This window comes from Anomalospiza imberbis, chromosome 8 (assembly GCF_031753505.1).
Source record: "Anomalospiza imberbis isolate Cuckoo-Finch-1a 21T00152 chromosome 8, ASM3175350v1, whole genome shotgun sequence".
Lineage (NCBI taxonomy): Eukaryota > Metazoa > Chordata > Aves > Passeriformes > Viduidae > Anomalospiza > Anomalospiza imberbis.
In genome coordinates, this window is record NC_089688.1 from 17,323,530 (window position 1) to 17,336,608 (window position 13,079).

Consider the following 13,079-nt stretch of genomic DNA (forward strand, 5'->3'; position numbering starts at 1 on the left):
ATGCCATCAATGCCAGTCATGTCAAACCTCTCATGAACACCCGTGGGAATGGCCTGGCTTATAGAAGAACCTGATTTCCCCTCCCTCTCACCCAAGCTTCCCTCTAAATATCCTTGTTTGTGAGGCTATTTGTAAAGGACTTTTATTTGCCATTTCATGTGTGTGTGTATATATATACACATATATACTTTGGAGGTTTCTTGGGTTTGGACCGATAGTTTTGTCTGTTGCCCCAGAGGCCTGACCTTGTACCACCAGCAATGGCAGTTTTAAAGGCAGATAAAACAAAAAACTACAACAGTAAAATGTTTGCTAAATTATATACTAAGTTGTCAAATGTCATCAGAAATGAGTTCCACTGTTGACAAACAGAACTGCCCCACACTATTGAAAATCCTGAGCCATTTCACTGCCTTTGGAACCTTATCTTCCACACTACAGAAACACTGTTATTATCAGCAAAAACTAACTTGTTGCCCTTTGTGGCTGGATCAGACTAGGAGAATAAATGAAGCCTGTCAAAGACCAGCACTGTGCACAAAAAGCACTGGAATGTGACACACACTCATCAGCATCTGGGACAAGCCGTGGGGAAGTGACACAGACAGGGAATCTAATGTGTCCTGTTGTGGAGGTTTGTACCAGTCGGGCCACCACGACAGCACTGTGGCTGTCTGCAAAAAAAAGAAAGCCTGTGCTGCAGCCAGATGCATCCTTTGGGCTCACACCTCTGAGATTTCCTGCTTTCAGCCATCAGCTACCTGGTTCAGCCCCTCACATCAATCAAAGGCTGCCACCACCCTGCCCTCCTCCCTGCACTTTCCCTGCGGAGGAAGCCCAGCCAGCCTCATGTTCTCTGCAAAGCAGTGGGGCATCACCAGAGCTCTGTGGGTAGTGGCCCAAAGCTGGCCAGCAGTTTGTGTACCTTTCAGAGCCACGCGGGATGGTGAGGCTTTAGCCCTCAGAGGTGACATAATTCTCATGGTGAAGGAAAGCACACAGCAACAAATAGCTGCTGTGGACAGCTGGAATGTTCCAGAAAGCATCTCAGAGCCTGTTTCTGCTGCTGCTTTCACTGAAGTAAACCTGGAGTGGGCCAGAGAAGTAGCACAATTTTCCCAGATTTATACCTATGCAACTGGGACTAGAATTCAGCCCAAGTGAAGTTAAGAAAAAACCCCACAGAAGCCATTTGCCTTGAGCATGCTCCCTGCTCCAAGAGCTCCGTTCCCATTACACACAAGACAAACAGAAAAGTCAGCAAACCACAACACAGGAAAAAATGTCCTCTGGGCCACATCAGGACTGGGCTTGGAGGAGCAGCTGCTGCTGCAGCTCCTGCTGCTGCTGTTTTCCTTAATTTTAGATTGCTACTGCTGGATAGGAGGGGAAAAGAGGAGGTCAGTGAGTATTTCTGGGGGTGGAAGGAAGTGATGTTATTCCAAGGCTTGATTCCACTCCTGCCAACTTTGGAGTGATTCCTTCTGGTTTAGCAGAGCTCTGTGTCAGCATAAAAACCCTGAGCATGTTAAAATTGTGCCTACCCAATCTGAAGTATTTTACTGATGTTTGTGAAGACAAAGAGCAAGATATGCTGGAAACTTTGTTTTCTTTCCTAACAGGCTCCCAGCAGCAGTGGAAGCTGGAGCCTGGAGAAATGAAGCAGCACAACCCTGGCACAAGGGGTGCCACTCTCAGCCCAGTCACTTCAGCAGGCAAAGAGCAGGAGGGCCAGTTGAGTCTGTCCTAGAGCACATGTGTTCCACAGCCACTGCTGAATTCACTGTCAGGAGCCCATGTGGATCAACCCAGTGCAATACACAGCAGTCACGTAGCTTTGCAGGGAAAGTTAAAACCCCCAACACTACCCAAACAGTAAGTACTTTTATTACCATTTGTACACAGAGAAGGCAGCAGGACCCAGAGCCTTTCATCCCTGCTGAAAGTGACAGAGTGAAACCCCTCGAAAGCACAGAGCTGCCCCTTGTCCTGTTCCACACACACCCCCTCCCCCCATGCCCATTTGCCTCCATTACAGATTAGCAGAAGGCAGCAATTCCAGACATCCTGGAGCAAGTAAAAGAAACATTATTACTGATGCTGGGTTTAGTCTGAATATGGTGTCAGGGACCAACAAGACCTCCTAAGTTTGTATGTCCCTGTAAGTCTCTACCCCCTTGAGCTAATGGTGGCCCTGTACATGGGCCATTGCTCACAAATGTGACACTGTTGTTATTTGGAGGGCTCTTTGTGGTCACAACCACAGTGTACAACAGAATTCTTGCACATGGCTAACAATGGCTTTGCAATAAAAGCAAACCCTGGGGCACTGAGTTTGTTGTGGTTTCAGACACGCATGCCCAAGTGTTCATCCACCCCTCTGCTCCCCTCTGAGCCACCAGAGCATTCAAAGTGACAAGAATCCTCTTCTCCCAAACAATGCATCTTCTATGCATGGAAGGGACCTTGACTGGGTGATTCATCCAGGCAAGGAAGAACTAGTTTCCATCATCTGCTCCAGAGGCAATTAGAAACACAGGCAGAGACAGCCATTCTGAGACAGTCCTTGCTTCAGAGTACTTGTAACATTAATGGACAAGACAAGGGCTGGAATGGGGAGGGGAAGATGCAGAGAAGTGTCTGCAAAATAGGTTTTAATCCTAGGCCAGCATCCGAGTACGGGATCCAAATTACTTGAATACAAAAGATTTCATGACCAAACCCATTAATTTCATAGCTAGCTTTTGTCCTACAGATTTGTATGAAATCATGCCTCAAACAAAACACTGCCCTTTGATCCAACAGTCATCCACCTCATTCACAAATCCTATCCACCTGGTGCCATACTATAGCTCTTGCTAAGTCCCTCACCAACAATGGGGCACAAAGTGAAACTCAGAAGCCATGCTCACACTGCATTCAACCACTTCAGATCTCCCTGAAAAACTCCAGGGATGCTCTGAGCAGCATCAGGGCAAAAAGACCCACTCTGAGCATCCTGGTACTCTTCAGCACAAAAGAGGGAGCAAAGCAGGGTATGCAATCCCAGCCATGATGCCACACTCTTAAAAAGGTGCAAATGATAGACAGGACCAGGGGTATACAACTCTTGAGCTGTTAATAGTTCACAGGATTCAAGATTAAAAGATCCAGTCCTACTACACCTCATACAAATTCACAGTTTACAACACTGAATTTGGCCTGCAAGCCCAGACAAAAGTAATAAAATTCTCTATCACTGAACAGACAAATAAAAATCCTAGGTCAGTGGGAATCTTACGGTTTACTTCCTTGGCTCAAGCCCCAAATAAATCAGATTTAGTTACATGCATAAATAGACTGCAAATGACAAGCTGCCATGGCTTTTTCTTCCCGTTAACTGTACATGTTTTATGTCAAATAATCATTACCCATTAGCTTTGCCTTGTGTTTCAAAAAGATTTTTTTTCTTGGACTAAAGGAAGGAGAAGTGGTTTTCCTGAATATTTATTTTTTCCTGACAGAAGTCAGAGCTGGCAAAAAATATCAGACAAAATACAAACAAATAAAACCTGGTTCAAATAACATAGGTATGGCTGAAACAGAGTAAAAATTTGCTTTGGAGCATTCCAAGCAATTATACCTGGTTGTAAGCAAATCATAGCACTGCTGCAATATAACCACAACAAAGAAAGATGCAAGGCAAAATACCAGATTACATTTTGAAAACAATAAAAAAATATTTGTTACAGGCAGTTGGAGATTATGAGAAGTGTCATGTAGATAATGTGGTCGAGTTATAAGCGAGGGAAGTCAGACAGAAAAGGAGGAAGACAGATAACCACTTTTAAATACACACAGAAATCAGTGCTATCAAAGGAACAAAGCTGATACTTTTGTTCAGACAGCAACTCCTCTCAGCTGACCTGCACCAGGTTCTACATCTTACAATGAAGTGAAGTCTGACTGCAGTAGGTAGATATTCTTACCTAGATGAAACAGAGTTCAGCAGTGGTTTAAAAGTCAGTCAATACCAACTTTTCAGATATAGTTAAGGTAGGGGATAGAACGTGTTCATTTTTTGCCAGCAGTCTGATTTTCCAACCACAACAATGTTGTTTAGCCACTCACCCCCTCCCCACACACTGTGCAAAACCAGCACACAGAATGACAGTGGACTCAGCATGGAGAGAGAAGCTGCAGATGTTCCTACAGGTCCAGCTCCATCCTAATGACCTTAGGCTGGGACTACATGAGGCAGGAAAAGCAGCACAGGGCTGCAATGAGACCCTAAGGCAAAAAATATTTGCTCTGACTAGTACTTATAATTCATGAGTGTTAAATTAATTCAAATCATTGGCAAGGAAATAATTGGGGGTGGGGGGTGGCAAATAATGTGCTTACCAAATGCTATTTGTTTGCTTTAAATCTATATTTAGGTAATATTGTGAAAAAAAAACAAAAAAAAAAAAAAAAAAAAAACCAAACATACGTGGAGATCAGCAATTCCCTCTAGTTGTCTTAAAATTATAGACGGTGACCTTAAAGATCAGCTCCTGAAATGCTTTTGTTCTGAAAGCTTTTGGCAAATAAGGAAGGATCAACCTGTTTTCCTCCTGACAATTTCCACACCCACTGCCTTTTCAATGGCAAGTTGAGAAGGGGTACACAGACCTAAAAACAAAATCAGGAAGGATATTGGACAGGGTAGCAAATTCTCACCTAATCAGAGGTTGTGCTCTTTCCCACCAGCAACATTCACCTCTGGAGCAAGGCTTACCAAGTTGAAAGAGAGGCAGCTGCAAGATAGATTATGAGTGAGAGACTGGGCACATTTTACTGATGTCTCCACCAAAGTTGCTGGTGACATGGATGCTCTTGGGAGCACAGGAGACAAAGTAAAATTGATGTGAAAGGCAATATTGTTGCAGGCCCAAAGAGGGACTATAGAGAAGTTCATGGGGAAGATGAGGACTGAAGAAAATGTAATTAAGCCAAACTCCCCAACATAACAGTTACAATCCAAGAAAACCAGCCAAGACTTTATCAATATATATTACTGCTGCCGTGATCTGTGCTGTAGAAAAAGGAAACATTTTCCCAAGTCTGTAAAGCTCATTTTTCCTCAAAATCCAAACATCTTTTAGCAAACATCCCAAACAGGACAAATAAGAAAACACTTTTGTCTATCTCACAGTCAAAAATAATAAAGAAATTGTTTCATATTTGGTAAATTATAACACAGATAGCTCTGCAGCTCAGACCTGTCTTGTCAAGCATTACCAGCCCCAGATATTTATGCCAAGTCCTTACTTTAAAGAGGCTTCGATTTGTTGCATTAATAAACAATCATCATGATGCTACCAGGCATTGTTATAATTAGGAAACACTAGAGGTCAGTCATCCTTTCTTCTTATCAAGTGCAATTCAACTTGATTACAAACAACAGCTGGATGTTAACAGCAAGGCAGGATGAAAGCGAGTTATTTACATTCTCAAGCACAAGTATTCCACTACAAGACTTGATGGCCAAGCAATCTAATCCCTAACAGGGCCTGCCCTCCACAGTTTGGGATGGGATAGATACAAGTTATTTGTGCACTGGGACAACCTAAGCAAATGAAGCAACCAAAGCAAGTGAGAACTACTCAACAATCCATTATGTCTGGCTTAAAAGCTTAAGGGCTTTTTACATTGTTTAAAGGCAAAACTGAGAACTTCGATATCACAAGTGACTTGATCTTACTGTGTGCCATGGGGGAGGTGGGTGTGCCAACTGCAATGTATACTGCCTTACCTCGTGCAGAGAGTGACTTACTTGCAAACAAAAGAATTTTTGCTGATTCCTTATGATATTTTAAAGTCTTCCACTATGCTTCCAAACAAGCTCAGGCCTGCACAACTCATAAAGTACAAGATTCAGACAGAGCAAGATTGCAGACTCTAGGCAACCGCCTCTGCAGCCAGCAAATGTCCTGTTCTCCCAGCTTCAAGAGATTTCCTCATTTAAGCATCCCCAGAGACAAGGAAGTCCTAATGTAGCTCTGGCACGGTCAGCCAATTTTAAGGAGGGCAATGGCTGGTCTCCCTCCCACACATGCTGCTTTTCCCTTTCATTATGCCAGCTTTTTGGGGCATCTAGGGTTTAGTGGCCCTGCCCTCATCTCGCTTATCCTATGGAGTTAACATGAAGGACTTCAGTCAAATTCAGGCAGAGAAAAACTGCAAGGAAACAGCAAGTTTCTTTTTTTTTTTTTTTTTCTAATTGGCAGCACATATATTATACCAATAACTTCACCAGAAGATGATCGTTTCCATCTGATGGTTGTTGCCTGCAGGATTAAATCCTCACAGACTTTGCCTGGCAGAATGGAAAGGAAAAAATCATGCCCCAATAAAGTCATTGCAGTAACACATACTGCATAAGGAGAAATGTTTGTTGTCTTCCAGATTGCCTCCTACAGATCTTTCTATTGGGAAGCAAAGCAAAGCATACTTAAAGTCATTTTGGTTCAGCCACACTGACTTTAGAGACAGGAGCTGTCATTCAGCTCACTACAGGGTCACAGGATTAAAGCCTGGTATTTTCACACAACCAATACTTCAATCCCAGTGTTAGACAGCTAAGACTGAATGCATCTAACACCAGACTGGCAGGGCGCCAACAAAGAGAGGCAATCCCCAAGCCAATGGGGTGTACTTCATGGTGTGTATGGCTGTGTTTTTCTGGGCTTTCTCCCACTTGAAATTACAGACAGAATTCTTCACAGATATATGTCAGTATGTATCCAATTCTAAAAAAAAAAATTGTCCACTGCATTTACAGATTTACCAGATGCTTCTGACTGGCTTCCTGCCTTCTCCCTACCTGAAATACCCTGATTGTCCTCAATATTAATGAATTCTCAACACTACCTAGAGTTCCTTCCTGATAAACGGTCCCAAGACCCAGGGTGTATCCATGAAATCAGTCCTCCCTGCCTCCACGAAACTCCTTGTGTTGTGCCAGATGTCACAGAATACAGCTGGGATAAATACATCCTCAGCCAGCACGGGACCTATGGCTCCCAAGATCTGGCACTCCAGTATTACCCGTATGGATTGTAATAGAATGTCATTGAGACCAAAAGCAGCTTTGCCACCCCATTGTTATAGACTTGGTGGGAGCGGGGATAGAGTCTAAAACCACTCAGGGGCCCAAGTAACTTAACACAGCTTTTAGCAAAGGAGAACTCTTTGGTATAACTCTCAAAGCTCATAAAGACTCAGTTTGCAATTGAAGCTAACAAGAATTTTCCCACTAGAACCCAAATGCATGATATTTTACTTCAGCCATGATCAGGTCCAGCTTCCAGTGGACCACTGTAGTGAATGGACAGCACCTGAAACTAAATGAAAGACCTGTGGCTTGCAAAAAGAGAATACATTATTTCAGGTCCAGAGTACTGGAGAGGAACTTGCTTAGATGATCAATTTCCTACTGTTTGAAGATCAGTATCTCTGAGCAAATTGCTCTCTTCTCTGCTTTTAGCTCCTCTAATACAATATGAATGGTAACAGCACAGCCAAAAAAGGGCTTTCTGAAATATTGATGGGAAAAAAAATCCGAAATATAGATGAAAAGTAGCATGGGGCACAGTGGAGATTGCTAAGGGTACTCAATGTAACTGTAACAATGAAATTGTACTATAGAAGACAGAGGAGTCATACTGCTATCACCAACATTGATTTTTACAGGGAATTCAGTGTGGGAACTGGGCATAATGACAGTGCCAGTCACTTCTAGGAAGCCTGGCAGGAATGAATTTGAGAACTAACACTAGCCCCCCACAGAGCCCTTTCTCGACACAAAGGTTACTCCAGGAACAAGTTCTAAGCAAAAAAAAAAAAAAAACCAAAAAAAAAACCCCAAAAACAAAAAGCCCCCAAAACAACAACAACAACAACAAAAAAAAAAACCAAAAAAACAAAAAAAAAAACCCCACCAAAAAACCAATGACCATGTGGTGTATGTGTGCATCTTTTAGAAAGGCAGAATGCCTTTGATCTTCAGCTTTTTTTGCTCTAAAACCAGAATCACTATTTAATGATACTTTTTCCCCTTCTTGAATACAGAAATATACATCTTGAGTGATAGTGACTTTTTGCCTCTTGCCAGCTGTACCAAGGATCTTAAGAACTGATCCATTCTCCCAGCTGGGAAACAGAACAATGCAGACATTATACCTGGCTTGAGGGCAAGAATCACAAAGTCTTCCATCTTTCATAATACCCTGTTACATAGGTAACCCAGAACGCATTAGATAACACAGTCATCACACGGTGGGACACTAACAATTTACTCCTTGAGTTAATCCCTTGGCTTTAACCCTCTATCAAGCCAGAGCAGTACACCAGAAGAAAGAGACATTTGTACCTTCTGAAAAACACCTGCGGGTGCACCAGTTTACCACTTGCTTTGCTAGTGCTTGCTAAAACATGCCTACACACGTGAGCTTAATCATACCCCCCCACCATATCTGAATTCAGCTGACACAGTATTAAAGAGAAGTATTTGACAACCTATTTGAATAGATGTAACTCAAACACAGGTTTAGACAACTCTGAAGAAGCTGAGCAAAAATAAGTTTTATAAAACTTTGTTCTTATAAGTGAACTTGTAAAAACACAGACAAGCAGTCTTGTCTTAACTTTAGGTAAGTCTGCATGGTCCTAGCACTGCTAAGTCCCACAGCTGACATCTCTGCACACAGCCCAAATAATCTCACAAAGCTCCAGGAACGATGTGGGCACTGACCAATACCCCCTCAAAACCAACACTCACAGCCCACACCCCACATGTTACAACCTGAAAGCAACCCAATTTCCCACGTTTGCATACATAACTAACTCAGCATAAAGGACAATGCTCCCCTAAATGCTCCACTTGGGAAATGTGCAAGTTTTGGGGAGCAAAAATTAGGAACGAGCCCCACACGTCGTGTTTGGCATCAGGAGAAGTCGTCCGGGAAGACGAGGGAAAGAAACAACATCCCTGCTGCTGCAAGGAGTCACTGAAGGGTGAATAAACGTTTTTAAATGCGACTGTCACTTACTTATCCAGGACGAAGTAGAGATCAAAGGCACCGTGACAGGAGCGCTGCTCTTCTTGCTCTTCCTCCTCCTCCGGCCGAGCGCAGCAGATTAGGCTCCCCATTGCCAGCAAAAAGCAGCACAAAAATGCCGCTTTCTCCACACTGCTCCAGCAACTCGCCATCTTTTCCCTTCCCTTAATTCTTCCTCCTCCCACAGTCTCCCTCTCTCCCTCTCTGCAAATCTTACAGGCACTTCGGAAGCACCAAGAGCAGAGAAAAGTAAATCAAAATAAAACAAAAAAAGAGAATTCACTAACTTCAGGATCTCAGCTCAACCCTGAGAGCTCAAGGCAGCCCTGCCCGCGGGGCGCCGGACCGCTGGCTCCGGGCAGGGGGCTGAGCCCAGGCGGATGGTCCCCAGAGCCCAGTCCCCATTCCCTGCCGCCCCGGCGGCAGCCCGAGCGCTTCAGCCCCGTCCCGCAAGGAGAGAAGAGGCTCCTCTCGCACGGGCCAAAGGCAGGAAGGGGCAGAGGGAGGGGAGCGGGAGGAGGGAGACAGGATCTTATGGGGGCAAGATGAACTGGGACTTTCCTGTTCCGGGATACCGATATGGCAAAGGCTGCTGCTGCTAGCGAGGGACCGAGGTTAGGGACCACTGCCCGCCGCCGCCGGGGCACAGGGCGGGCGTTCCTCCCTCCTTCCCTCTCGGACTGCCCTCGGGGCAGAACAGCGGGGAGCGGGGCAGGGGATTCCGCCGCCGGCGGGCAGGCAAGCCGGCCGGGGGCCAGGGCAGCCCAGCTACATTCCAGAGCATCGCCGCGCGTCCTGCTAAGCCTCTCTCCAGCAGGCTCGGGAGCGGCTGGAGCCCAGAGGAGGTCAGAGCTGAGGGGTGGCAGCGCCCAAGACAGAAAGAAGATGCACTAGGAGATGGGCGTCGTGGCAAAAACCTGCGACAAAGCAGAGGTGGGGGCATAATGCGAGAGGGCACTTAAGAAAAATCTGTTTGCAGCTGAGTGCAATTTAAAAGATTATTGTTTGGGGGCGGGGGTAGGTTTTCACGGCCCTCTCGTGCCACGGCAAATTGTTTCTCTTCGTGGAAATCTTGGTTTACTCACACTGGAGTTTGAACACATCCTGCAGGCGATGAGTAATGAAATGAAATCTCTTAATGGAGGCACAGTAGCATAATCACTCCCCGCCTGATACACACAGGTTACAAAGCGCTGCCCTAAAGAGATTGCCCAGCTCATCTGGATGCTGTCTCCAAAGTTTGAATAATGAGTGGCTCCCAGCCGCTTCCCCCTCCCCCACACTCTTTGCAGCCCCTAATTAATGAAAAGAGCCACGGGGAGGGATGAGAGCAGAGTCACTTTGCATGACAGAGTTGGGGCTAGACATTTCTCTCTCGGGGCGAGGCTCCCATCGCGAGCCAAGGAGGAGGGAATCCATCCCCTGTGGGGTGCTGGCGCGCTGTCCCACCGAGCAGAGTCCCCCGGATGCCCAGCGCTTCGCCGGGGCCTTTTCACCCGGGAAGGCGCGCCATCACAGTCCAGCCGGGAGCCGCTTCTACGTGCCAGCAGCAAAAAGTGACACCTCCTGCCCCCGACAAAGGTGGCACCCGCGGGGGGCACGGCCCACCCAAGCGGGCTCGGCCCGCTGCTCTGCGGGCGTGGGACGTCCGCGTGGCTTCCCCACCGCACACGGCAGCCCTGCCCGCTCCGCCGTGTGTGCGGCTCTGTGGGGGAATAGTGGGATGCCCCACGCAGCCGGCGGGCCCTTTCCTTCGGCGCAAAGCCCCTTCCCCGTGGGACCCCGCGCCCTTCCAGCAGCCTTGGCGTGCTTTGTGCGGTGTAGGCTGTCGCCCGCGAGTCTGAAATAAAGTTTGCACTTCGGGGAAGGCAACTCGATTTCAGTTGCCTGTTTCTGTGCTGGACCGAGTTCAAACACAGCCAATCGCAGCGGCGGCCGGGGACTTATCAAGGAAAGATTAGAGGGTCCACCGGTTTTCAGCCGCTTTGCCTGGTTTAACTATGCACAGCTAAAAGCCGAATGCACTGCTTGAGCTCACCACTTGAAAGGTTTTTTGAGCACTGGCCAGTTGAGACCCAGCGATTACTTAGATCATGGAGAAATAGAAAAAACCCACATCCTCCCTGGCGACATTCACAAAAAATGAGCAAACGGCTGCTGAGCAGCAGGAATCCCCCGCTTCCTCCTACGCCGCCGGCCTTCGGCCTCGCCGGTGCCCACTAGTGTCCGCAGCCCGCGCGGTCCCCGGGAACCCTCGCCACCCCCTGCCCCAGGCAGCCGTCCTTCCTCGCACACACCGCAGCCTTTCAAAACGAAATAAAAATGCTGATAGTGTCAGATTCCCTCGGTGCCTCGTGAATATCAGATTATATCGTAAAATAACGCGGCACACTTCAAGAGAGTCTCCAAAGCAAAGTAAAGCACCGCCGAGAAAAAAAATCATGTTTTTCGATAATGTGCACTGCCCTTCTCTAGGCTCTAACATATCCTCTGATTCTGCAAAGAGAGATGGCCTGCTCATCTGCCTCCTCCAAAGGGCCCGGCGAGGGGCCACGTTTTAAAGCTAGGTGGGCGAATGCAAAAGCAAGGACACGGCTGAGTTCTGCCTCGGTCAGTGCTGGGCAGAAACACTGCGTCTTTGCTAGCGCCCCTTCTCTGCTTCTCCATCCCCTGCGAGAAGGGCCGGGCGCGGCGGGAGCTTGCGGGCCGCTTCTACAGAGCCAGAGCCTTCTGTTTCAAACAAAACAGGTTTTCCGATCGGCCTGAGCCCCTCCTGTGGCTGTCACACCCCGGGCAGGCCTGTCCGGTCCCAAGCCCGAGCGAAGTTTGCGTGGGGTCAGGAGGGAGGGGGCAGGCAGGGCGGGCCGGGCCGGTTACCTGGGCGCCCGGAGCCATTTGGTCGGGTCTTGCTCGAAGGAAAATCACACCAAGCACCAGGAGAGCTGACCGTAAGGTGCGCATCTCACCCTCCTTGGGGCACAGGTTACCTCAGCGCACCGTCTTACAGGGCTTCAAGCTCCGTAAGGCAGGTGACCTGTCTAATTATACCTTCTGTCGCTATTCGCATGAAGGCTACAAAAATTATAAACTCTTGCGATAAGAAGTGCAGTGGGAATTGTACATCCCAGTTTCCTGACACCTGCATCCCAAATCGGCCGATGCTTCCCAAGCCGCATTAGGAGATGCCACCGGCACAGCTGTCCCTGGGCAGGCAGCAGGATGCAGAGCTTCCAGGGTGGCTGGGCAGCTACCAAACCCCCGCTGCCCTCAACAATGCTGTCCGTTCGGCCCGAGCCGAATTTTAAAAGAGATCAGGAACTCTTGAGTTCATCCTCTATAATCCCAGTATCACAGAACACAGCGAGAGTGGTTCGCTCTCATTATTAATATAAGATTACTCTTCAATTGCAGTGAAAATCCATCCTTTCAAAAGCATTAAAGGGTTGACGTTTCTTTTCCTGATACAAGCCCATATTTAGATTACGTGGACACTAATCAAATAACCCGGGTTATTTCATTTGTCAACATGTTCATAAAAATTTTCTACCAGGCGTTAAAGGCATTTATATGGAACGACATCTTTCAAAAGCAATGTCGCTATTGCAGATTTAGGGTATATTTGATTATGACAAGACGTTTGATGGTTTTATTTTACATACCAGCTGTGCCACAAATCGTTTCATACCTCAAAGTCCTAATTTTTATCCTGCGAGTATTTTCTATGAAGCAGTAGTTTTCATTTTAAGCGGCTCTTGTCAATACCTGCAGCTCCTATAAAAGCCTTCTATTCAAAAGCGTTGTCAGATGATCTAAAGGACAAGTGGGAAGGCGGCTTTGGAGATGGTTTTGTTTGGGTTCTTTCGGCGTGCGTGTGTGTGGTTTTCCCCCCCAACTTTGAAAGAAACTCCTCGGTTCATGGTACCCTTACAAGGGGGAATCCCGTCCACCTTCTGGCTCCCCCGCGCTGCTGTCCGCAGCCGCTGCGGGATGGCTTCT

At 46.9% G+C, this 13,079-nt stretch overlaps 1 protein-coding gene across 2 annotated transcripts in view; it reads right to left on the reverse strand.

The window, feature by feature from the left end:
• Positions 1–9,654, reverse strand: part of ANTXRL (ANTXR like) — a 56,679-nt gene extending 47,025 nt beyond the window's left edge. The window contains exon 1 of one of the 2 annotated variants that reach the window (XM_068197531.1): positions 9,075–9,654. In XM_068197531.1, coding sequence (XP_068053632.1) covers positions 9,075–9,235 — 161 coding nt within the window. In that variant the 5' untranslated portion in view covers positions 9,236–9,654. Of the gene's footprint in view, positions 1–8,956; positions 8,986–9,074 lie in introns of those variants that run through there. The other variant, XM_068197532.1, reaches the window with a different exon arrangement.
• Positions 9,655–13,079: the final 3,425 nt, after the last annotated feature.